The following is a 24960-nucleotide window of genomic DNA, read 5'->3' on the forward strand; positions in this document are numbered from 1 at the left end:
TAAGCAGACATCGTTCCTGGCGCGCCGCCCTCTGCGCTCAGCGGGCATTCGGTAAGCAGCTCTCAGAAGACGGTGCTATGTGCCCCTAAACCTTTCAGCTGAGGAATCAGTTTGCTTTCACCTTTTGTCACGAAACGTTTAGTGTTATGAAGTTCCTCTGATCACTGCTTTAAATGTATCTTATTGATGTTCTTATGCAGTGTTTTCACTGTTTGGGTTTTTTTTTAGAAATTTCTTAATTTTAGTTTTTTCTTTTTTCTTTTTTTCTCTAAGAGTGTTTAATAGATTCTGTTTAAAATGGGAGGGACTTCTTGGTTTTAGGAAGCATTTAGAACATGTCCGTACCGACGCTGGAGCCCTCATCCCCGCAGTCTCGAGCGCCCGACCACGGACACGGGGCATCTTCGCTCACTTCCGTGCACCTCACTTTCTGTTCGTGATGCTTTCAGTTCTTGGTGTACCGATCCTGTACCTTTCGTACAGATTTACTTCTAGGATTTAAAAAAATCTCCAGTGAGTTTTAATTTTATTTTTAACTTAATATTTTTGGACGTGATAATTCTAGATTTAAAGAAGAGTCACCAGATTAACAGACATCCTGCGCGCACCACAGCACCCTTCCCCCAGCGGCTCTTCCTTCCGTGTGTCTGCGTGTGCGCACACACACGTTTCCTTCTGGACGGCTTGACCGTGAGCCGCAGCTGCGACCCTCCCTGGTCCTTGGCTACATGGTGTCTTACGCGTGCACGGTGTGGCGATCACAGTTGGGAAAGTCCCGCAGATGCGACACTCTCGTCTAAGGGTCGTGTTCGTGTTCACGGGGCAGAGCTTGTGAGCGGCCGTGTGGGGGCAAAGCTGGGCAGTCATGACCGTCACACACACAGCCGTGTGCGCGGTGCTGTGTGCGTGCACATGTCCGTGTCTGGACTGTGAGAATGGAATTCACGCAGGTGACTCCAAGCTCCCGCCGCGGCAGAGGTGATGCCGGGGTGGGGGCGGGGCGGGGGAGGGGCTCGTGGTCCGGCAGGGGGACCCGCGTGACGTGGACCTGAGCCTGGTGCCTGCTGCCGAGATTGTGCCGGGGAAGGGTGGGCGGGAGCAGCTGCAGCGACGGTGGGTTGGCGGGTCTGCTCCTAGATCCTGCCTGTGTCTGTGATTTGGAAGAAGTCACTTTCTCTCTGTGAGTTCAGTTTTCTCATCTTAAAAATCGGGGTTTGATTAGATCCGGGAGTCCCCGGCACAGGGGACTCCACTGCTCCCATGAACCCACAACCGCTGTCTGTCCTCCTCCGAGGCCCCCGCGACCACACACGTCCCAGACGTCTTCCACGTGACAGTCCCGTCTTGCTGCCAGGTGTGAGCGGACTTGGTGCCGGATCTGTTGGGTAGCCTGGTCTTGTGATGTCGAGGCCTTCATCCAGGGTCTCTGGGCTGGTCTGGCTTTCGAGCACCCATGCGGGCATGTTGGTGTGGCTGAAGCATGTTGGTGGGCCCGTGGGCAGCAGCCCGTGGAGGGAAGAGTGGGTCCAGATGGCGACAGTCCCCCCTGATGGCTCTTGCAGGGGCTGACTCATGGTGTCCGCCTGGCCCTCCGATCATCAGGCAGCCTGGGCGGCTTAGCATCCACCTGGAGCAGTGTGGGTGGGACCGGGCATCTCTGTTGGCTCCAGCCTTGCCCTCCCTGGGGGCAGTGCTGTGGTCTCTAAGCAACACAGCCTGGGCCTCCTGGGCTTGGCGGCTGGGGCCCAGGTGGAGCAGCATGCAGGGTGGTGCGGGCTGCAGGTGTCCTCTCCGTGGGCTTCCTCGGTGGGTCCTCGCGTGTGACCAGGTGAGCGGATGGTGGTTCTCAGCAGGAGGATCCGGGTGGTGGTGGTGGGGGGACAGTCAGCTTTCCTTCTGGAGCGCCGTGCTCTTTTCCGAGCCCGCCTCCCCCCGCCGACGCTCCGCACACAGAGGGCGTCGAGGAACGCCAGGGCCTGTTTGCTGCTCTGTGTGTCACGCACTTTTCTGGGTATGGCCTGCGTCATGTCACGCTGCTCCGAGCCTGCTCGGCTTGCTCTGGTTCAGGGGGGTGGAGACAGAAAGGACAGAGAGCTGCAGAGCAGCAGAATAACCCCGTGATCGGGGCTGTGGCCTGGCAGCGTGGCCAGAGGAGGATGGGATGGAGGGTGGGCGGGGACCCCGTGAGGTCTTACCTCGAAAGCCGGATTAAGCAGGGTTGTGGCTGTGCAGGGCTGGGGAGGAAGGGCAGGGGAGGGAGAGCAGGGTGAGCCCCGGGGTTGGTGTGGGGCAGAGAGGAGGGAGGACTCGGGTGAAGGACAGCACCCTAGGCCAGAGCACAGGCCTGAGGGCCAGGTCCCCAGGGCTGCCGGCAGGACGAGGTCTGGGTGGCTCTGAGGCAGGGTGCTCGGGATGGAGGTCCCCATGATGGTGCGTCATCCCTCCTCGTCTGTCCCCAGCTGGAGCATGAGGCCCCTGAGGGCAGATGGCACAGTGTGATGCTGATTTTGCTGTGTCCCCTTCACGGTGCAGGTCAGGTCCACTGAATGAAGACCCGAGATGAACCGGTTTGTTCCTCCCTCTGATCCCTCCGGGCAGTGCCCGTGTTACAGATATGGAAACGGACCCCACCTGGGAAGGACCTGTTCTCCATCTTTGGGGTCCCCTTCAGCTGGAGGGGAGCAGGGCCTGTTCTAGGGCACCCTAGTCTAGAAAATACTGTTCCATGTCTGCTTCTAGGAAGGTCAGCGTCGTCTCGGGAGTTCACTGCCCCTGAGAGCCCCAGGCTGATGGATGAAAGCTGCAGGCAGGGTTGTGTCCCGCTTGGGAGCCTGTCCGGGGCAGAACCTGCCCTGTCTTAGCCCTGGCCCTGGCGCCCAGGTCATTGGACCCCAGCCTGGAGCTGTATCCGGGTGCTCCCTCCTGACCGGGGTCCAGAGGCGTCCCACTGTCAGTCTGTCCCTCCTCCTGGGCCGAGGGCCTTTGTCCTGGGGCCAGGGCTGCGTTGCTGGGGCGTTCCCTGGCACGTCCGCTTCCTCTGCTGCCCTCAGAGCAGGATTTGGGCAGTGCAGGGACGGATGGCTCCCTTCAGGCTGCTGGGGGGGGCGGGGAAGGGGAGGTGGCCGGGGAAGAGCCCGGCGCCAGCCCGGGGCCACAAGGCCGGAGGAGGCTGGCAGGCCTGGCTCAAGGAAGCCGCTTGGTGGGAGGCTGCCTAGGGAGCCGACCTTGTTCCCATGGCCTCCGTCCCACAGCTCTGAGGGCGTCCCGGGCCGTTCCTGGGCCCTGCAGCCCGTCAGCATCCGCCCAGCCCTCCGGCCTGGCCCTGCTGCAGCTTCCGCCCACCCAGGCCATGGGGGCTGCCACGGCCTTTGTGCAGCTGCGGGTGGATGAGCAGGAGCAGCGTGGAGGAAGCTGCCGGCATGGCCGGGGCACAGGGCACCTGGGGGGGCCTGGCTGTGTGCCCGCGGCCCCTCACCGTCTGCCTGTGGCGGGGGGCGCTGCTGGGTTCCAGGCCCCCCAGGGGCTCGGGCGCAGAGCAGCGGGCAGAGGGCAGGTGCTGGGGTTCCGTGTTTCTGGCCCTCGGGCTGGGCGCCTCTTTGTGGCTCTGGTACTGGGGCAGCCTCCACCTCCCGGTCCACTGAGCAAACACCGGCGACACGTGCTCTGGGCACAGCAAAATGAGACTGCAAGTCAGACGAGGTGGCAGGCTGCGGGTCTTTTCTCTCTCCTGCCTCGGTAGACCCACCGTTCATTGCCCTTTGCTTGCCGGGACACAGCTGAGGGCAGGCCCCCCGGCCTGCTTTTGCCCCGCGGCCCCTCTGCCCCTTTCTGCTGCCCTGCCTGCACTGGGTGCGTGGAGAGCTCTTGGGCTGGGAGAGTCCCAGCCTCTGTCACTTCCTCTAGTCGGCCCGGGCATTCTGTGTGCTCCCATCCTCCCAGAGCCGCCCCTGCGCCTCTCCCTTCAAGTCCAGTTGGCTTGGATCCCGCTGGGCTGCTTCCTCGGGGGGCTGCCAGGCCCGCCCAGTCTGGGGTCTAGCCATGCCCCCCGGGTCCCTGCGCCCTCCTGGTGGAGCCCTCGTCGCAGGACATTCTGGCTGGCTCCCAACCAACGTTCACGTCCCCGAGGCCGGGACCAGGCCCACCTTGTTCACATTGGATGCAGTGCCCAGTGCGCTGTGGGCCCCCAGGGTGTATCTGCGGAGGTGTGCCTAGGCCTCCCAGGTGCCTGCCTGGGCTCCTGGTAGCCCCCCAGGACAACACGGTGACTCTGGGGCCGCCTCCAGACATCTGAGGAGAGTGCTGGGTCCCTGCCCGGGTCGTCTGCTCAAGGCAGACACCCCCGCAGCCTGTCCACCCTACTCTGTTTCCAGACTCCTCTTTCTGGATGATGATCTGATTGGAATCTTACAAGTGAAGCTTTGTATCCTAAGATGATATCTGTCTAAAGTTTGGAGAATAAATGAGCCCTACAAGGTTGTTTGAGACAGAAGAGTTGTCCCTTCTTCCTCTCCCCAGAGTTAGCCACTTCTGACCCTATAGATCTCTGGATAGCGGGTCTCTGCTCTCGATAATGTGCTCAGTCATGCTGCTGCGTGGTTTTCAACAGTTAGGCGTGATTTATCGACTTGCAAGCTGATGGACGTGTGCTTTCATGCCTGTGCTTGCACACACACCCGCTCGAGCACACAGGCATGAACATTCATGCAAACACATGCTCGAGCACATACGCACGAATACACGCACACACATGCTTGAACACGTGCACGCTTGAGCATACGTACATGCTGGAGCACACGTGCACACTGGAACACACATGTGCGCACTCTAGCACACCTGAACACCCATGCACATACAGGTTTGAGCGTACATACACGCACATGCTGGAGCACACACGTGCATGCTTGAGCATGCACACGCATACACACGCATGCACACGCATGCACACACACGGTCCCTCCCTTCCCCAGTGCTGCTCTGGGCTGCATCCTACCGTGGGCAGGTAGATGAGGCCATTCCTAAGTGCAGTTGCTGCTGGGTCTGAACCTCGAGGTGAACCGGGATCGGCCTCATTTCCTGCTGACCGTGTTTCCCTGGAGCCTGGTTGTGTCTAGATGCCACAGTCTTCTCTCTCTCCCTGAGGAAGTCTCTCTGGAACCTTCTGCTGCCCCGTCAGCTGGTTACCCTCCTGGCCCCGGCACAGCATCTGCCCCAGGCCTTCCCCCCTCCTCCCCCCGCCCCGGGATCCTTCACCTTGCTTCTGCCGCAGGTGGTCGTGCCTGCCTGTTTTCCTGCATTATCCCTGCCGGATGGGAAGGACAGGGAAGGGCCCGATCCCTGTCTGGAAGTGCCTTCTGTGCCGCTTGGGGCCACCGTGGTTTCGGGTTCTGTCTTTGTGGCCTGTGTGCCCCGCGTGCCCCGCAGGGCAGGCCCCTCTGGCCATGCTGCATGGCGCTCTGCTCGGTGGCCTCGAGTTCTGGGTCACTCATCCCCTCCCCTGGGTGGCCTCTGTCCCCACGATTGCTGTCCCTCGGATGTGGGGGCACCGTTGGTCCTGGCTTCCGCACCTGTTCGTCTTTCCTTCTGCTTCCTCAGTGGCATCCCCCACGCCACCCGAGCACCCTTCCACTGAGCTCTGCACCTCCGCGCCCGCCGTGCCCTCTCTCAGCGCCTTGGTGTTCTCTGGGCGCCGACGGTGGCCTGTTGGGTGTTGGCACAGTGCCTCCTGGCTCTGAGGATGGTGGCGAGGGGCCGGGTGACCTGGATTCACTCTCGGAGAGGCCGTGCAGTGAGATCACGGGCATTGCCCTGCCAGATCCCAAGCTCTTCTCTGCCAGCCGCCAGCCGCATGGCCTTGGGTGCCTTACTGCTCGTGCCTCAGTGTCCTCGTCTGCCCTGTGAGGCAACAGTGGGGTCTTCTTCCAGGTCTTTGTGAGGACGGCGTGCGAGCCTGTGTAAGGCATGCAGGGAAGCGTGGGCGCGTGCCGGGGCTCTGGGTGCCCGCTCTGCACTTACCACTTTACGCTGTTCTTCCTGGTGCTGCTTCCTCCACGTTGTGTCCGCATGAGGCCTGGGCTCTGTCTTCCACATCCGACATGTTCCCAGGTGCTGGTGAGCATGCAGGTGCCCCACTTCTGCGCAGAGACCTGCCCTCCTCCAGGCTGGCGGCACCCCTGCCTCCTTGCTCCTTGCCAGCTGTTTCTGCCCCTCCCCGGGCTGCCCATCTCCCCCGGGAGCGTCCAGAAAGCAAAGGGAGGTCCAGCGGCGGCCTGGGCGGGTGGTGGGGATTCAAGGCCTGGGACCCGTGGGAAGGAAAACCATGTGCTTTCCCCAGAGTCTGCAGACCCTGAGTCCCTGCCAGGGGTCCCTGGGGCCCCGCGGACAGCTCCCCTGTGTGGGACCCGATTCTGTCGTTCGCTTGGACCAGGGTCGCATCACAGCAGACTCCGGAAGCAGGTGTGGGAACCAGCATGTCCCTTGAGCTGCCAAGAGTCAGTCGCTATGGCTCTTCTCGCTGAACTGTTTTGTTTGGGAAAATGCAGCTGTTTCATAAAGGTATTTATTTAATAGGTAGCGGTTTTCCTGTTACTTTGAAAGAAATTCATAAATATATCTTAAAAACTTCGTTTTAATTTGTCACGGAGTAAATACTGGCGGATATAATCCACATAAGCCAAGGCTTGTTGGGGCTCTGGGGAACTCCTAGCCGCGGAGGGGCTGGGCCGGCCCAGGCAGCGCCGGAGTGGAGTGCGGCCGGGCAGCCTGCTCTGCAGGCCCCTGCCGACCCCAGGAACGTGGGCCTGCTTCTCGCCACCCGTGAGCTCACCTGGGTGACCATCCTGCCCTCTCACTTAGGCTTCTGCACGGCCGAGTCGAGCCGTGGCTGCGGAGTGCAGGGAGCCCAGCCCGGCCTGTTGGGAGCGCTGCGTGAGCCGTGCCGGCATCCCTAGCATGTGGCTGATCAGGCAGACGCTGGACAAGTCTCTGCCTGCTCTCAGCGGCTCCTTTGCAGACACCCGAAAACCGATGACCCTGGAGGGCCCCAGGGGGCACTTGTCAGGCTGGCGAGGTCCCCACTGCCATCCTGGAGCCGTGGTTCCCCTGCGGAGCAGATCGGGTGGGCGGGATGCCGAGCTACTCCCGGCCAGTGTCGTGCTCGGTGCTGAGACAGGTGGTGATGTTCTGAGTGCCGCCATCAGTGTGTGTCACCCGCTCTGCATGGCCTGCTGGGGGCAGGTCCTCTCATTACCCTGGCTTTGCAGATGAGGCTGGTGAAGGTCAGTATCTCATCCAAGCTCCATTGGGACCAAGTGTCGAGGTGGTTTCAGCCCCGGCAGCCTGCCCCCAGCCCTCCTGCCATCTTGTGTGGCTCAGAAGGACTGAGCTGGAGCTAGAGAGGGGCAGGTGGCTCAAGCCCCTGGGGTTGCAGCTTGGCAGGGGTGAGGGTGAAGTGGAGCAGGCTGGCGGGCGGGGTGGGCAGGGGCCCGAGTGCACCCCGAATCTGAGCACTAACTCCTCTCCTCCCTCCCGACCTGGTTTTTGTCTCCTCCAGCTCTGTGGGAAGGCAGTGGCCCTGGTGTCTGTAAGAAGATGTCCTACGGATCCATCGCTGGCAGTGGTGGCCCGGGGAGCCATGGCCCTTTCGGGGGACCCTCCAGACAAGGCTATCAGCCCCTAGGTAATGACAGTGGCTCGCAGCGCTGGTGGGGTGGCGGGGCGTGGCCGTAGGTGGGTCTCTGCTGTCGTGATGGTAGCAGGGGTAGGCGGGTTCTGTGTGACCGGTGTTGCCTGTGGCCAGGGGTGAGCGACCCTGGCCTTCGCTGGGGCGGGGTGGTTGGTGTTGGACTGGGTCAGCACCAAGGGAGACGTCACTGGGAGAGGCTGCCCTGCCGAGGGGACTGACCTGGTGTCTGCGGTCATTCTGGCGCCACACTGGCCCTGAGCAGGTGCACCGAGCTGGTCTGGAGGTGCCCGGGGGCTTGGCCCGGGGCAGAGCGGATGGATGGTCTGGCCTGGTCTTCCTGATGACAGTGTGGGGTAGGCGTTATTTTTGCAAATACAGAGGAGGAAACTGAGGCAGGGCGGGGTCGGGAGCGCTGCGCAGCTGGTACAAGGCAGAGCAGGGGTCCCCTGCAAGCACTTCCAAGTCGCCTCCCTGTCCCAGGCTTGCCCTGAGGGCTGTGTTCCGGGCTTCCTCGCTGTTCGGCCGGGGCTTGCTGCCGGGGCTGTGTCCCCACACCGGACCTTGCTGGGTGTGCGTCTCAGAACTTTATTCATGGAACCGTAGGACTTATCTTATCTGCCGTTCGCTGGTTCGGTTCCCGAGTCCCTGATGCTGCAGGTCTCTGTTCCCTTCTGTTTCCCTGCTCCGTGGCTGTGTGGCGCCCGTGCTGGTCCACGTGTGAGGGCCGGGGAGCGTGTCTGTCACCCAGCAGCGCGGCGGGCTGTTGGCACTGTCTGGGCTGCCCTTGGTGCCCCGGCCTCGTCAGCTGAGTGGGGGCCGGTGGTGGGTGGTGAGCGGTTGCAGTCTGAGGGCAGGCCTGGTCTCTGGGTTTTCATTCACATTTCTCTGGTGACCGATGGGATGACCCATTTCTCCTCCCGCAGACTCTCTTTATTTTTTTCTAGGCTTTGCCGCCATCTTACTGACTGACTTGCAGGGTTTCCTTATGTATTCTGGAAGCGAAACCCTTGTCTTCTTGCCCTGTGCGTCTTCGTCCAGTCGGGGCCTGCTTTTCGGTGTGGCACCTGCCTGCTGGGGAGCGCGCGTTCTTGGCGAGCTGAGTTCTCCATCGTGGCTCTCGCTTGAGCGCGCAGTCCCTCCTGCCTGGTTTGCATTTCTGACTAGTGTGATGAATCCTATCACGAGAGGATCCTGGCGCCACGTTCACTCTCCTCTGAAGCTGATATGACTGTTGTCCGTCTGTAAGTCTTCTGTCACCATTACCGGGGTTTGATCTTTGTTTATGGGGCAGGGCGCGGGGAGGGCTGAGAGCTGCCCCGTATTTCTCTCTCTGAACCACACGTTGTCCTGGGACTGTTTATTGAAAATGCCGTCCCCTTCCTACAGACCCGCAGAACCAGAGCGCTGCGATAAGTGATATTTCCGTGAAGCTTCTCTTGGTCAGTTTTTCCCTTCCTGTGCAAAATTCCGCCTTAATTTTCAGTTACAGTTTTTGATGTTTTTCATGGTAAGTTGCTCTGCTTGCTTTCCCTCAGAAATGTCTTGGGTGTTCTTGGCCCTTTGTTCAGAACACACCTTTTAGAATCCCCTTGTCAGGCTTGGAGTTTTGGCTGCAGGTGCCATGCGTCCGCTGCATGAATGTGTTGAGAACCGGCATCTTTACCACTGGTGGGCTCCCAGTCCGTGAGCATATGTGTCTTTCTGTTTCTCTGATCTTCTTTCATGTTTTGCAGTAAAGTTTTATAACTTTCATTACCAAGATCTTACACATCTTTTATTAAGGTTGTTTTTAACAAAAAAACCCCACGTTTTTTGCTACTAGAAGAGGTACCACTCTGAGAATTACACTTTCCAAATCTTTGTGGCAGGTACACGTAAACAACAATTGGTTTTTTAAAAAAAGAAGAGTCCAGAGATTTTATTTAATTTTTAAATGCTTTATTTTTAAACTTCCTAAATACGAACAATTTTAAACATAGAAAAGTAGACACAATGACGTACTGAGCCCAGTGCTGCCCAGTCCACCTCATCAGGAGTCCGCTGTGGCCGGCCCAGCCCCTTGTGACCTCGGGCTGCTGCTGTGTCATTTGGCAGTGAGTCCCAGACACAGCATGCCTCCCACGTGGACACGTCCCCGTACCTCTGCAAGGAGCGACTGTGCGCAACCAGAGAGCCGCTAGAGTGTCCGGTCAGGTGCGCCCTGGCACCTCTGACGCCATGGGGGCTCCGCGCACTCGTGTGGCAGTTGATTGACAGGCCTTTCAAGTCTCTCTGAAGCTCGGGATTCTCCTCCGTTGTTTGGTTTGTTTTTCTCTCAAAGTTTATTTCTGGAAGGAACCACGTTTTTCCTGGGAAGTGTGATTGATTTTTGTTCACTGACTTTATATTTTGCTAAACTCCTTCTATTGACTGTAATAATTTGTGGAATCTTACGTTTTTTTGTTTGGATGGTATCATTTGTAAATAGCGACATTTTTTTTTCTCTTTTTCCCTAACGCGTCCATTCTTCTTCCCACCTTCCTGAGCTGGTCGGAGCCTCTATGATGCTGGTTGACATGGTGTTTATATTCCACGTGAATTTTTGGAAGAATAGGACGTTCCTTAAGTGTGTCTGGGATCTTGCTATAAAACTGTCTGGGCCTCGTGTTTCCTTCATGGAGTGCTTTTTGACTAGCAGTTTGCTTCTCCAGTTGTAAAAACTATCCAGGTTCTCTATTTCTTCTTGGGTCAGTTTTGCTCAATTGTGTTTTCTGAGACATATGTCTCCTTCACTTAAATGTTCGAATTTGTTGAAATAAAGTGTAGACAGTAGCTGCTGGTTGTCAGTGGGGCAGCACTGTGGTGTGTTGGAGGTCCTGGTGGGGTCTGCCCGCCCTGCTCTGCCCCTGCCCAGCCATGGGCTGTCGCGAAGGCTGAGGGCTGCTCAAGGTCTACCATTGTGGTGGCCGCTGTTTTATTAATGGTCACCATATCTGCATCACATTCACTTTTTTATTTCTAATAGGGCTTAATTGTACTTCTCCTATTTTCTTTTTTTATAATCAGTATTGACTGAGGCTTGGCAATTTTGTAAGTCTCCCCGAAGAACTGATTTCTGACTTTCTTGACACCTTCTACTGTATGATTGATCTCCACTCATCCTTTTTATTTCTTCCTTCTCTATTGGAGTTGATGCTGTTTTATTTTTCTAACTCCTAAGTTGGATGTTTATGTCGTTCCTTTTCAGTTTTTATTCTTTTGTAGTAAAAACACTTGAGATTATAAGTGTCCAAATGGTCACTGCATTAGTTGAGTGACAGACATTCAGAAGAGAGCAGTGTTTTTATTTTTTTTATTATTTTTATTTTTATTTTTATTTTTTTTAAAGATCCACTTATTTATTAGAGCGAGAATGAGCGAGAAAGAGTACATGAGAGGGGGGAGGGTTAGAGGGAGAAGCAGGCTCCTCGCTGAGCTGGGAGCCTGATGCAGGACTCGATCCCGGGACTCCAGGATCATGACCTGAGCCGAAGGCAGTCGTCTTACCAACTGAGCCACCCAGGTGCCTGAGAGCAGTGTTTTTTTAAATTAAAATTCAGTTGTGTTTTCTTATTTCCATTATGATTTCTTATTTGACTCAGGAATTATTTATTTTTAATTTTTAATTTTTTAATGATTTTTTCCCTTCAGGATTTATTTAGAACCATAGTTCATGGTTTCCAAATGTATGTATTTTTTTTTAGTTCTCTTAAAAATGATATCTAGTTAATTGCATTTTTGTTGGGAGAGGACCTACATTGTCCTGATTTGTTGACCATTGTTGAGGCCTGGTGCTGCTGGTTCCTCACTCTTTCCTCTGCGGGGTGATGCGGGAAGGCTCCCTCTGGGCAGGACGTCGGAGCCGGGTGGGGACCCCCGTCTGTGTGGGAGAGGCCACCACCACCTGGGACCTGCTGTGCCCCGAGCACTGTGGGCTTCATGCACCCTGTAGGTAATTATGCGGAGCTTAGGGTGATCTCTTTGTGGTAGAATTGCAGCAAAAACACAGCAAAAAGCCAACTGGCAGGTTATTAATACATAAAGAACTCACATAAATCAAAGGAAAACCTAAAAATCTTCCTACAAAGGGACCAGCCCTGTGAAGAGGTAGGAAATGCAGCTGAGTCTCACCACCGCCCCGAGAGACAGACTTGAAGGGGGCAGAGTGCCCGCACTGCTGGGCCACGGCGGAGCTGGCTCGCTCCGGAGGTGAGGGCGCGGCTGCTCCCGGACCCCGCCGCCTTCCCGCTCCTGGCCCGGCCCTGCCTCTTCCTGGACTGCTAGGACGGCATCGAGGTGCGGGCAGGGGCGCTGGCTGCGGCATGGTCGTGGATGGAGAATGCAGGAGCGCTGTCACCACCTCGCTGAGGGAGGCAGCTGAGATGTGGGCATCAGCTTGAGTTGTCGAAGGTCGCTGGGGGGCCTCCGCACGTGTCCGGATGTGGTGACAGGTGTGCTGAATGAAGTAAAGCAAAGTCGTGTCCAGAGTCTTCTAATTGTGCCAGACCCCCAACCCCGTGGTCACAGCATTCACCTCCAGGTGCTGTAATTGCAAACGATCTTTATCATTTCTTTGTATTTGTCTGCGTTTGAACTTTTCCCTGTAACTGTGTGTATTTTAATAATCAGAAAATTGTCTCAGGCCCCCCTCAAAGTTCAAGGGTCATGTGATTCTGGAGGGTGAACCAGACCGGCCCCTCCACAGGCGTCTGGACCACGTGGAGTAACCAGGAGGAGGTGGGCAGGGTCTGGACTTCCATGACCAGGTGCCAGCATGGGGAGGGCATCAGGTGGTGATGTGGGCGACATGGGCTGCCAGCTGGGCCCCTGGCCTCCCTGCTCCCCATAGGAGGGGCTCTGGGGGCTCTGAAGCAGATGGTGACCCCATTCGCCAGGTACCTGGACAGCTGTGCCTCTTCCTTACCCTGGTCTGGGCAAGTGGCCGCAGGGGAGCCTGGCGCAGCTGTCTGCGGGAGGACGTGTCCCACGGGCTCCCCACCAGCCCTTCCGGAAGAGGGAAGGGGAAAGGATTTGCCCTGTGGGGAGATGGTCCCTGTCCTGGAGGCTCATGGTCAGACCCTCAGACCCACAGAGATGCCTGGACTTGGGGCCTCGGCCCTGGCCTCTCTCTCATGTGCTGTGACTGTCCAGGGCCGTGTCTGCCTCCCTGGACGCTTAGGAGTGTTCTCGTGGTCTGATTTGGAAACCCACTTTGCTGCAGTTGTCTGCAGCGTGGGAACCTCCATCCCCGAATAAGCCAGCCGCTACCCTGCCCTTCCTTCTCCATCCTTCCTGGACGGGGGAGGCTCTGGGAGTGAGGGGGATGGAGCCTCCCACCGAGTCCAGCCGGGAGCCCCGTGGGCCGCCTGTGTGCTTCGGGTCCTTGCTGCCTGGAGGTGGAGGATGGCCGAGGGGTCCAAAGGGGATTGCTTGGGCCAGTCCTTCTGTCCAGTCATGCTGGGCTGTAGTGTCCCCCCACAGAGGGACAAGAGCATAAGCTGGACAGGTGTCCTTGGCTCTCCCTTCTCTGGGCAGATGCGAGTCCAAGGCCTTTTCCGAGAAGGAGCCACCCCTTCAGGAGCTCGGTGCTGGGACTGGCCCTGGACAGGCCGTGTCCCCTGGGTTTCAGGGCGGCTATGGGCGTGCTCAGACGGGTCAGCCATCGCCTCCTAGAGCTCGCTCCGTGGAAACTGCCCTTCCAGAGAGCTCCAGAGCGAACAAGGTCACACAGATGGCCCAGGGCCATGGACTGAAAGGCACATCTTTCAGAGATGGCAAGACGTTTTTACGAGATGTGTCTTAGGGTTGACAAATTCTGGCAAAACGTGTCTAGGACGTGTTTTTGAAAAATGAGAATGATGAGAAAATGAAGTGTCCTTCCTAGGGGTCCAACCCCGTGCGGGGCCAGTTCGGGGCTGGGTATGGGGAGGAGGCCACACGGGTGTCCAGCACCGCTGCTCCTCAGCCCTGCAGCCGAGTGTCAGGAAGGGTGGGTTTTACTTATGTTTTCACTCCCAGTATGCCACGGAACGACATTTTTATAAACAGAATGATGCCATGCTGGGGTGCTGTGGTGGTTTCGAATTGTCGTCAACATCCCAAAGTCCTTACTCTCCATTTTTGTTCATCATCTGTTGCAGACAGCTAACATCCATCGAAGGCCTGGCCTGGTCTGTCGGCCACACCTGAAGCCCTGCTCTAGGGGATTTCGTTTTTGGGGTCACCTTTTAGAATAATCGTGGCTTAAAGAAAGGTCTGGAACATTTAAAGTTCTGAACTCGGTGCTGGTCTTCAGCCCAAGCGGCTATTGCACAGGATGTGGCAGTCTGGGAGGGCTTCTTGGACGAGGTGGGCCCGAGTGGAGCTGCTTGGTGTGGATGCTTGGAGGGCTGAGGGCACCTGCTGTCCCGTGTGGGGCCTTGCTGTGCCGTCTGCACCCTGCGCTGCTCTGTGGGCAGGCTGGGTGTAACTGTGATGTTCCTTGCTGTCTGTAGAATGCGCTGAATGTCGGACCGAGTACGGAACCCGCCATTTCCCCTGCCTGTCGCCAGAGAGCAGCCCGCAGGACCCCTGTGTGGGCCAGGACGGGGAAGGTGATCTGGGGTCGGCGGGCACGCCCAGAGGCCCAAGGGCCAGGAAGCGAGGTACTTCCGCTTGGGTGCTGGATCTGGGGGGACCTGGGAAAGCCACCCTGAGATGCCAAGCGCTGAGGAGGGAGGGCCAGCAGGCGGGAGCCCAGGCGTGCTGAGCTGGGGGCAAGCTGCAGCACGGATTCTGGCCTGCACCCTCCCCCCCACTGCCTTCCCCTTCCCTGAGGACGGCAGATGGCAGGGCTGGACCAGTGGCAGGAGGCTGTTGTGTGATGACCAGTGCTCGTCAGGGCCCCGTGGGCTCCAGGGAGGAGGCTCAGCCTGTGGGACGAGGTCCCGTGACCCCTTCGCTCCAGAGCCGGCTTCTCCTTGTAGAGGGAGCGGGTCCCTGGTGTGTGCGTTAGTGTGGGGAGGGGATGTGGGCCTCTGTAGAGGCAGCCTTCCAGTTGACAGGGACCTGGGGGGACACAGGCGGGGCTGCTGACCTCTGAGTGCTCCCCAGGCTCACACATCCTTCTGCCCTCAGGGGCTCTCAGTGTCGGGGGCTCGCTCTCTCCTCGCGTCTGGGAACCTGTGGTCTCACGGGGGAGCTGCCTCTTCTGCCCTTACAGGTGGTCCCCCTGCCCCCCGGCAGGCACAGGCTGACTGCTGACAAAGCTCCCACGTGGGCAGAGGCCTGAAGACTTGGCACTGTGTGCCTGCCCAGCCCAGGGACCCCTGTGAGCGGAGGAGCGGGAGGCTGTGGGGACACAGAGGGGCAGAGGGTGGAGGCTATGGGCCCGGCCACCTGCCTGCCCTCCTGCTCCTGTCCTCCACCTGCGCTCGGCTGGGCAGGAAGGCTGAGGGCGCCCGTCAGGCAGTCTCAGGGCTAGGACTCGGACCCGGGCCTCTGGATGCCTCGCAGGGAGGGGGCGGTAGCTGGGAGCGGGCAGCGGTGTCCTGAAGCCAAAGCCAGAGACGAGGCCAGCGCCACAGCCACCACCCCCACCGGCCCAGGCCTTCAACACCCACCTTTTGGTGCCTTTCCAGGGCCAGGGGTCACTCCTGAAGGCAGTGGGACGCCAGGGCCCACCTCGCCGCCCGCTGCTGGCCCGAGGAAGGACTGCGCCGGTGGGGCCCGTGGCCGGCTGGCGGGGCCCAGTGCCACGCGGGCCAAGAAGAGGAAGCCCAACTTCTGCCCACAGGAGACGGAGGTCCTGGTGTCCAAGGTCAGCAAGCACCACCAGCTGCTGTTCGGCACGGGGCTGCTGAAGGCCGAGCCGGCCCGCAGGTTCTGTGTGTGGAGCCGCATCCTGCAGGCCGTGAACGCCCTGGGCTACTGCCGCCGCGACATCGTGGACCTCAAGCACAAGTGGCGGGACCTGCGTGCCGTCGTGCGGCGCAAACTGGGTGACCTGCAGCGTGTGGCCCGTGGCCCCGGCGGGCCCCAGGCCCTGGCCCTCACGCCCGTGGAGCAGGCGGTGGCCAAGACCTTCTCCTGCCAGGCCCTGTCCCCCGAGGGCTTTGGCCCGGAGCCGCTCCCAGGTGAGTCCCTTGGCCCAGCTGACCGGCGGGCAGGAAGCAGAGACCCACCGCGGGCGGGCTGCTCCTCGTCCCTCGGCCCCAGGGGCCTCCCACCATGCCCTCCTCCTCGTCCCCGCCGCCAGGGTTGGGGCCGTTCCTGTTCCTTCGCGCACGCGCTGGTGTGGCCACGCGGGGACAGCTTTCTAAATATCACAGCCCCGCAGCTGCGCTTGCCTCCCCTCTGCTTTGCCTCTGCCCTCTCGCCCCCGGCTGCGGAACGGGGAGCTGGGCGCACACAGACGCGGCTCTCCTCTGAGGGACGTCTGCTTCCTGCCTCTGGACCATGACCTACAGGAAGAAATGCGTTTTCTTGTGCGGTCCCACAGACACACTCACACCTGTAACACGAGGTTTTCAAGACCATGGTTACTCCACGTTGTCCTCTACGCCCTGACGTTTCTCTCTTTTGCTCCGCCCCATCCCGTGCTCCTCCCCTGTCCGCTGAATGAAGCGCTCCTGCTGATTTTCTGGTTTTACTACCGGGGCTGCAAAGCTGCGGTTGGGAGCGCCGGGCTCTGTTGTGGCTTAACATCCAGAACAGGCCTCAGTAAGGGCTGGGCTGGCCCTGCGGCGTCAGGTGGACAGCTTGGTGGGACAGCTTGGTGGGGGAGAGGGTCACCCGGAGCCCAAGTGGTCCTTCCGCAGCTGTTTTCCAGGGGAGCGTTGCTCTGCGGGGCGTGACTTCTCCTCATCCGGCGCAGTGGGTCAGGGGGCTCGATGGAGGTCAGCCCAATGTCTGGGAGCTCTGCTGGGAGCTCAGCGGGGCGGGTCCCAGACGGGTGCCCGTTGCACGGACGTGCGCAGCCCCGGTGGGGCACACGGTGCAGAGCTGCCTGGGAGCTGGAGGAGGATGGAGGCTGAGCCCAAATACTGGCAGTTAGGGCGGGGAAAGGAGGCATGGGCTGGGGGTGTGCGGATCATCTGTGCGTGCCTCCTCTGTCGTGGGTGGGTACTGGAGGTAGATTCTGGGGACCATTTCTCAGTCCTTACCTAGTCTTCGACTTTCGGCCAGAAAATACAGAGTGTCAGAAACAAAGCAGAGGCAAACACGTGTTTTCCTAGAGACCGGCACAGGTTGGGTCTCATCTCTGCTGCCAGCCGCGCGCACGACTTGGTGACGTGGTCTCCCCAGTGATGGGCGCCGCTGCCCTGGTGACCTTGTGACCTGGTGCTGGCTGGGGCCCCGAGCAGTGGGATCCCTGAGGCTGAGGGCCTCCTGCTCTGTAAGGGGGCATGCAAGCCCCTGTGGGTTGCTGTGCGCAGTGGAAGAACTGGCCGTGCCGTGCCCAGTGCGTGCCTTGCAAAGCTCTGCCTCCCTTGTTTGGCCCACGTTCTTCCCGGACAGACCCTAACGCACGCTCGCCTCCCTCCTGCACGCCCAGAGTGCCGCCCCACACCCCGACCTCGAGGCCGCCTCCTCCCGCACAGCTGTCTGCCTCCCTGGCCCAGCGTGCAACCCTGCTGTGGCCCCGGCCCCAGACTCCGCTCTGTCTCGCGGGTGTCCACTCATCCCCGCATGGGGTGCTGGTGCGTTTGGCGAAGGATGCGCCCTCACCAGCTGGGGACCCGGCCGCACACATTCCTCAGCCCTGCCCTCTGGCTTTCCAGCGCTCTCACCTGGGGGCGCTCATTTCCTTGGAGCGGGCGTGAAGGAGGAGTGTGGCGCCCTCGCAGCACTGCTCCCTGCAGGTCCAGGCGGGCCCCCAGCTCCTGGCTTTCACGGCTTTGTGATTGTTTCCAGACGCTTCTGTTCCCGAGGCCCTGGAAGGTTAGCCTTCCCTTGCAGAGTGACCTGCCCCAGACTGGAGTTCTGGGGAGTTGTTGAGCACCATGGGACGGTCCGTCGTGTGGCCCAGGTGCGGGTGCTGTCGCTCCTCACTGGGGGTGCCCCGCAGCCTGCTGACACTTGGATCTGGTCGCAGAGCCTTTCTTTCCCAGAGCACTTTGCAGGACTGTTGCTGTCGAGCACGGGGAAAAGGGAAATTCCTGCCACGGGGACGCTCCGTGCCTTGTCTGTGCAGACATTACCAATCCATCGCAGCACGATGAGCCACTCCATGGCCTGAAGCAGCCTCAGCCTCTTCAGGCTGCCACCCTGGGGAGGGGTGCCTTCATGGGGCAGGCTCCTGGCTGGCTGCCCTCCCCCCCCACAGTGAGGTCATCCCACTGGCATGCGGCACTGCCCCGTCTCCCCCTGTACCCAGCCCTCCCTGGCTCCTCCTCTAGTGCCCTAGGCATGGAACCGGGGCTGGGAGCCTGCATGCAGGCCAGATGCCCCCCCAGCCCCACCCCTCCTCTTGCTCTGTGCTCTGGGCGCCCCCAGTGGCCATGCTGCTCGGGAAGGAGGAGCCCCCGATGCTGCAGGGCCTTTATCCCCTTGCTGTTAGGCTCCTTCCTCTGCCTCATGCTCATGTGGTTCCGGGTCCCCTGACGCCCCTGGGCCTGCCTCCATGCACTCGGTGTGGGGGCAGAGTTCCAACCCGTGTCCCGTGTCACCTGGGTGAGTGCACCTAGGAAGGCCCATGGAGCACATCCGGTGACACCCGAGCTTCATAACTCAGATCTGCTCTCAGAGTGGCTGAATTCTGAGTGTTCGCTCCAGGCCGCGGAGGTGGCCCGGGGCTGACTGTGGGGACCCCCTGCAATCCTGCTCCCGCCACACTCCAGGATTTCGGATTTGTCTGTTTCTCCTGGCAGGTGCAGCAAGCGTGGCTCTCTGTATTTTGGAGCTCTGGTATGTGTGCGAGGCTTAGAAGGGGGATTGGTTCCCCCAGCCGGAAGGGAGCAGGGCCCTCTGGGGTGGGAGGCAGGCTGTGAGGGGGCCGCGGAGGGGCGGGCCAGGGGGCTTTGTCCTGTCCTTCGCCGCTGGCCCCGTTGCGCATGCTTGGACCTGCCCTTGCTGGGGGTCGCTCAGGGTGGGGTGTGCACACCCCCACGTCCTGTCTGTGGATGTGGCCAGTGTCGTCCAGGGAAGGGGCTGCTGCTGTCATCCCTGGCCTCGTTGGGGCCCTGGGTCTGTGCAGGTGCTGTGTCCGTGGACCCCCAGCAGCCTGTGAGATGGTGCTGTCACCCCCTCCCCCCAGCAGTGCAAGCGCACCGGGGCACTGGGTTTTGCCCAGGCCTGTCTGCTTTGCGGCTGAGAGGTCCTCTGACTTCCCTTGCTCGTCCTGCGTCCGGGGCGCCATATCACCACTCGGCCTCCTCCTGCCCTGCACGAGTCGACACCCCAGTCCTTCAACCAGCCGTCTGTTGCAGCTGGGAGCCACGTGGTGGGGCAGAGCCCGGCAGAGCCCGCTGTCCCCCTGTCCGCCTGGCCCATGCGGCGGGGCAGCTGGGGACGACGTCTGGTTCCACGGGGGTCTCTGTGCTCCTGCCGCATTACTGGTGGGGCTGCTGCCTCTGGGCCCCGGGGAAATTAGGGGCAGGTGGCTGGAGCAGACGCGGAGCTGGGCCCCTTGGCGGACGGAAGGCGTTGCCAAGTGTGCGTCGGAAGCCTCGGGTCCCCTTCCTGCGGGCAGATAATGCCGCGCACCTGCAGAGATGCCGGCAGGGCCAGTGACTGTGATCTGGTGGCTCGAGAGCGTCCCATTGTCTCTGCTCACAGCAGAAGCAGAGGGCGGGGAGGAGGAGTCCCAGAGAAAAGCCCGATGAGTTCTGCCGGTTTTACTTTTTTATTTTATCCACGCCTCGTGTGGTCGTGCGGGGCCTGGGAGCGATACAGTGCATCCACGTGCAGTTTGGTGACGTGTGCCCAGCAGCTTCCCCGTGGCGGAGTTTAGCGAGGGGGCATCATGACTCGTGCTGTGCACCGGCCCAGGGCAGCCACTAGCTTGCTTTGTGCCGCCGTGGGGTGGGCCTCTGTGGACTCGCGGGCACGTGGACTCCCGTGTCAGGGGTCCGGTGGCTTGTCCTCCCATTGCTCAGGAGTGGGCATCTCACAGTTTGTGTCTCGTCTGCCCTGATGGACGGTTGTGTGGTTGCCAGCTTTTGGCTGAGTGAAGGCACCGCGAACCTTTGTGCATTCTCACTCTCTCGGGGGCTTGGAGAGACATTTAACTCGCTCCGAAACTTCCAAACTGGTTTCCAAAGTGGCTGTCCCACTGGGTTCGCTCAGCAGCGAGCGTGCTTGCGCACGCTGTGCATGCCGTCACCACGTGCCCCGAGGCCGTGCGGGCGGGCGTCATTGCAGCATGTCCTCTGCTGTGGTCGGCGTTCCCACCGGGCTGGGGGCCGGCCCGCACTGCTCGCGCCCGTCCCGGCGTCTGGGTTCTGGGGCCATCGGGTAGCCATGGTGCAAACCTTCTGTCAGGCTCTGCACTGTCTTGTTTTTTCTTGATGGGATCTTTTTGAAGCTTTTTACGTTTTGATGTTATCGGTGTTTTGGGGTTTCTGCTCTTTGTATTCCACCTAAAAAAGTTCTTGCCTACTACAAAGTCCCAGAATTATTGTTTTTTGAAGTTTTTTTTAAAAGATTTTATTTATTTATTCAACAGAAAGAGAGGCAGTGAGAGAGGGAACACAAGCAGGGGGAGTGGGAGAGGGAGAAGCAGGCTTCCCATGGAGCCGGGTGCCCGATGCGGGCTCGATCCCAGGACCCTGGGATCATGACCTGAGCCGAAGGCAGACTCTTAACTGACTAAGCCACCCAGGCGCCCCTGTTTTTTGAAGTTTTATAGTTTTAGCTTTTGCGTTTAAGTGTCTGATACATGGGCAATTGATTTTTGAGTCTTGTTAGTTTGGGGTTGGGGATCAGTGGATATCCAGTTGTTCATCACCGTTGGTTGAGAAGACCGAATCACCCTGATGCTTCTGTCTAAAGCCACTGGGAGGTCGACTTGTTCCTGATGATCTGGGTCTCTGCTTAACGCAACACCAAGCCGCCTTGACTATAAAGTAACTATAGTCTTGAAGCGGGTTGGGAATTATTTTCTCCTCCTCTGTTTTCTGAGAAAATTTGTGTAGAATTGATACTATTCTTCCCTTAAATATTTGGCAGAATTCACCAGGGAGGCCTCTGAGCTGGCATTCATTGTGGGAAGGTTTGAAACTACCCTTTCTTCCATGTTACAGTGTCATGGGTTACAGTGTTACAACGTTACATGTACGTGTTACAGTGTCGCATGTTACATGTTAACGTGTTACAGTGCCACCTAGGCTTCTGCTGCTTCTCATATGACCTTCGATTATTTGTGTTTTCAAGGAACTTACGCATTTCATCAAAATTGTGGCATTTACTGCCGGGCTGTTGTCTGCAATATTCCCTTAGTATTGTTTGAATGTCCGTGTGGTCGGCAGTGAGCCTGCCTCTCTCGTTTCTGACATTGCTAGTTGTGTTTTCTCTATTTCGTACTTGACCGGTCTGACTGCAAGTCTATCAATTTTATTGATTGTTTCAAAGAACCAGATTTTGATTTCATTAGTCTTCTCTATCCAATGTCAAGTTAATTGATTTTTGCTCATCTTTATTATTTCCTTCCTTTTCCTCACTCTGGGGTTAATTTGCTTCTGTTAGATCATTGATTTGAGACCTTCCTTCTTCCCTAATGTAAGTGTTTATTGCTATAAATTTTCCTCTGTGCATTGCTCTACTTGAACAATTTTGTATATATTGTGTTTTCATTCATTCATTGAAAAATATTTTCTAATTTCCTTTGTAATTTTTAATGGTTATTTAGAGGTATATTGTTTAAATTTAAAATAATTCTTTTTGTTTCCAGATATTTTTCTTTTACTAACTTCTAGTTTAATTCTGTTGTGATCATAGAATCTTTTGTATAATTTCAGCTGTCATAAACACATTGGGACTTGCTGTATTCTCTGAAATACAGTGTATCCTCGTGTGTGTACCATGTGCGTTTGTTGGGTGGCGTGTCCTAGAAATGTCACTCAGGTCAAGTTGATCGATGGTGTTGTTCAAGTCTTGGTATCCTCACTGATTTTCTCTCTGCTGCTCTGTTTACTGCTGGGAGGGGGTGTTGATGACTCTCACTATAACTGGATTTGTCTGTTTCTCCTTTCGGTTCCATCAGTTTCTGCTTCAGACATTTTCAAGCTGTGGTATTAGGAGCATGCACGTTTAGGACTGTTTTGTCATCTTCATTAGTTGACCCCTTTGTTGCTGCAAAAACATTCCTATTATCTCTACTTACATGTGTGGTTCTGAGTTCTCTAATGTTAGCATAGCCGCTCCAGCTTTCTTAGGATTACTGTCCTAGGCAATGTGTTTTCCAATCCTTTTACTTCCAAGTTATGTCTGGTTTTACATATAACGTGCTTTTCCCGTACTCAGTGTATATGGAGTTTGCTTTTGGCCCTGTCTCACCATCCCTGCCTTGACTGGAACGGCCGCAGTGGTGCTGTCCACGGGAGCTTTGGTGATGACGGGTCCCGTCCTCTGCACCGTGGCAGCCGCCAGCCGCACGTGGACTGCGCTGGCGCCTCACTGGGGTTTGGGCCAGATGCCGGTGTGCTCGGGGTTAAGTCTCCCTCCTTCAGGTTCGCAGTCTGTATCTCCTTTTCTTCCTTCGTGTTTTTGGAGGAATTGAATGTTGTTTATTATTCCATTTTGCCCCCACTCGTGGCTCATCAGCGATACCTGCTCGTTTTGTGTTTTAGCGGCTGCTTTGGAGTCTCTGGTGTCCACCTGAGCTCCTGACGGTGCCCTCGGGTCCTGCTCAGGCACTCGGCGTGTGACCTGGGAGCCTCGCACGGCCTACTCCCGCTTCCCTTCGGGACGGTGCGTTACTGCTAGCGGGCCTCTTACGGCTTTCACTTTATTTATTTATTTTTTTAAAGATTTTATTTATTTTTGACAGAGAGAGAGTGCACAAGCAGGGGAAGAAGCAGGCAGAGGGAGAGGGAGAAGCAGGCTCCCCGCAGAGCACGGAGCCCGACACGGGGCTCGATCCCAGGGCCCTGGGATCATGACCTGAGCCGAAGGCAGATGCTTAACGACTGAGCCACCCAGGCGCCCCGTGGGTTTCACTTTAATAGTCAGTGTTCTCTGAGATAAATTTAAAATGAGACAAGGTGTCTGTTTTATTTGCCCTGACGCCCGCCCTCCCTCCCTCTGGCTTCTCATGCAGATCCACATTTCCATTTCCTTTTATTGTTTCTTTTGACCTGACCGATTTCTTGTAACGCTTCCTGGGCTGCACATCTGGCTGGGACAGAGTCTCTCAGCTTTTTTGTCTAAAATAAATCCTTACTTTTCTTCTGTTTTTGAAATATATTTCTGCTGGGTATGGAATTCTGGTTGAAAGATTTTTTCCCCTTCTTTTGGCACTTTGCCGCTGTTGCTGCGGCGTGTTTGGGCGAAGCGTCCCCCGTATTCCGTTCTGTGGTGGTGTGGTGCTCCTCTGTCCCCTTCGGAAGTGTCCTCTTCCCCGCAGGCTTCCTGCAGTTTTGACTACTGTGCCTTGGGCTCTGAATTTTTAGTATTTGCTCTGTTTGGGACTTTATGAAATTCTCCATGAAACTCTCAGTTTTTAATTGCGTAAAATTTGGATACTTTTGGTCCTTATTTCTTGAACTTCTCCCTGTTTGTGGCCCGTCTGTGGCTCCCCTTCCCCTGCCGGGCTGCTGGGTGTCACCCTGAGGTCCCTATGGCTCGGCCACTGTGCTCTCCTCGAATCCACTCCCCTGTGCCCTGCAGCGTCACATCTGCTGCTGACCCCAAGCAGGGGGGCCTTCACAAGGGCCTCTGCGGCTTTTCCACATCTTCGGTCTCTCCTTGCTGGGTAGACGTGACCCTTCGTGTCCCTCAGTGCTGTTGTAACGTTGATGAATGCTCTTCTCCACTAAGTCATCTCTCTTGTTTCTGGGTCTGATTTTATGTTGGCTGATTTTTCTCATGGTTAGGGGTCACATACGTGCTCCTGCTTCTTCGTATGTCCAGTAAGTTTTAATTGTGAATTTTGGGTGCTTTTGTGCTGGGTTTGGTTGTTTTACTTGAGGAGGATTAGACTTTGTTCCAGGGGTAGTGAACTTACTTGTGGGTCACTGTGATCTCTTAGGGCTTGTGATAAACATCTTTTAGGGCACTTCTGAAGTAGCTGCCACCATGACACTCCCCGCCCTCCGGAGGCGCGGCCTGTGCTGTCACTGCTGGATGCCGTGGGTACTCAGAGCTCCTCCCCTTCTCCTGCCCCTGACTCACACCGACCCTGCTGGGTGAGGAGGTGCCTGCAGCTCCCTCGTGACCCCTGTGCCCTAAGCCGAGGGGCGTCTTTCCCCGTGCAGGCACAGACATGGGTTTGGCTGGAGACCAGGGGACGGGACAGGCTCCTGGAGCCCCTTCTGCCTCATCGTCTCTCCTCTGTCTCCTGCACCCAGGGCAGCTGCTGGACCTGCCAGGCCCCGGGGTCCACCTCCGGACCCAGCGACGCCGGCCCCGCTCCGGCCCGCCCTCGCTGCTCCACGGTCTGGCCTTGCTCCTGGGAAACAGCCGGGGTGATGCTTTCCCAGGGCTGTGACAGAGTTTGTCTGGGATCAGAACGTCATTTTCCATCTTTCGTGCAGTTTTAGCCATTTTCAGGGGACGGTAATCCTGGGCCCTGTTCCCTTACGACAGAAGCTGAAGTACTATCAGGCACCCTGCATTGTGATTCTAGGAGAAGTTGGCTTATTTTTTTTTGGTCTTAATTTCTGTATTCCATTGGCCAGCACATACCTCTGACCTGAGAGTCGCCCCACATGGCCCATAGCTGACCCGCTGCTGACCACAGTGACCTTTTTGCGTCTTCCCTTGCCTGTTTCTCCTCTGTGTCTCCCGTGCTGGTGGCTGGCCCCCTCCCACCCCAGTCGTGCCCACTGGACATCTGGGCCTAAGGGACGTGATGTCCTCCCTCTCCCTCCGCTCCTGCAAGTTCAGCCTCCCACAGCCCTACCACCTCTTCCCCAAGGCTCTGACCTCATCGTCCTGCCCCTGCCCGCCTGGATCCCGGCCCTGCGTGGGTCCCCTGGGCTGCGTGCAGAGGCCCTGCTAGTGTCGTGCGGTCACCGTCTCACTGCCCCCCCCGTCTGACCAGCGGGCCGCTTGGGTGTGAGGTCTGGGCGCACAGTCCCGGGGAGCCCGACCCCCTAGCAGCCCCAGCAGCGTGTTTGTGG

General features: G+C 57.9%; 1 protein-coding gene across 4 annotated transcripts in view; it reads left to right on the forward strand.

Moving 5' to 3' along the window:
* Window positions 1-24960, forward strand: part of TSNARE1 (t-SNARE domain containing 1) — a 143286-nt gene that overhangs the window by 20833 nt on the left and 97493 nt on the right. For all 4 annotated transcript variants that reach the window (XM_078071930.1, XM_036112755.2, XM_036112741.2 and 1 more), the window contains 3 exons: window positions 7550-7675; window positions 14194-14343; window positions 15319-15813. In XM_078071930.1, the coding sequence (XP_077928056.1) occupies window positions 7588-7675; window positions 14194-14343; window positions 15319-15813 (733 nt within the window). In that variant the 5' untranslated portion in view covers window positions 7550-7587. Of the gene's footprint in view, window positions 1-7549; window positions 7676-14193; window positions 14344-15318; window positions 15814-24960 lie in introns of those variants that run through there.

Source organism: Halichoerus grypus, chromosome 5, assembly GCF_964656455.1.
Source record: "Halichoerus grypus chromosome 5, mHalGry1.hap1.1, whole genome shotgun sequence".
In the NCBI taxonomy this organism is placed as follows: domain Eukaryota; kingdom Metazoa; phylum Chordata; class Mammalia; order Carnivora; family Phocidae; genus Halichoerus; species Halichoerus grypus.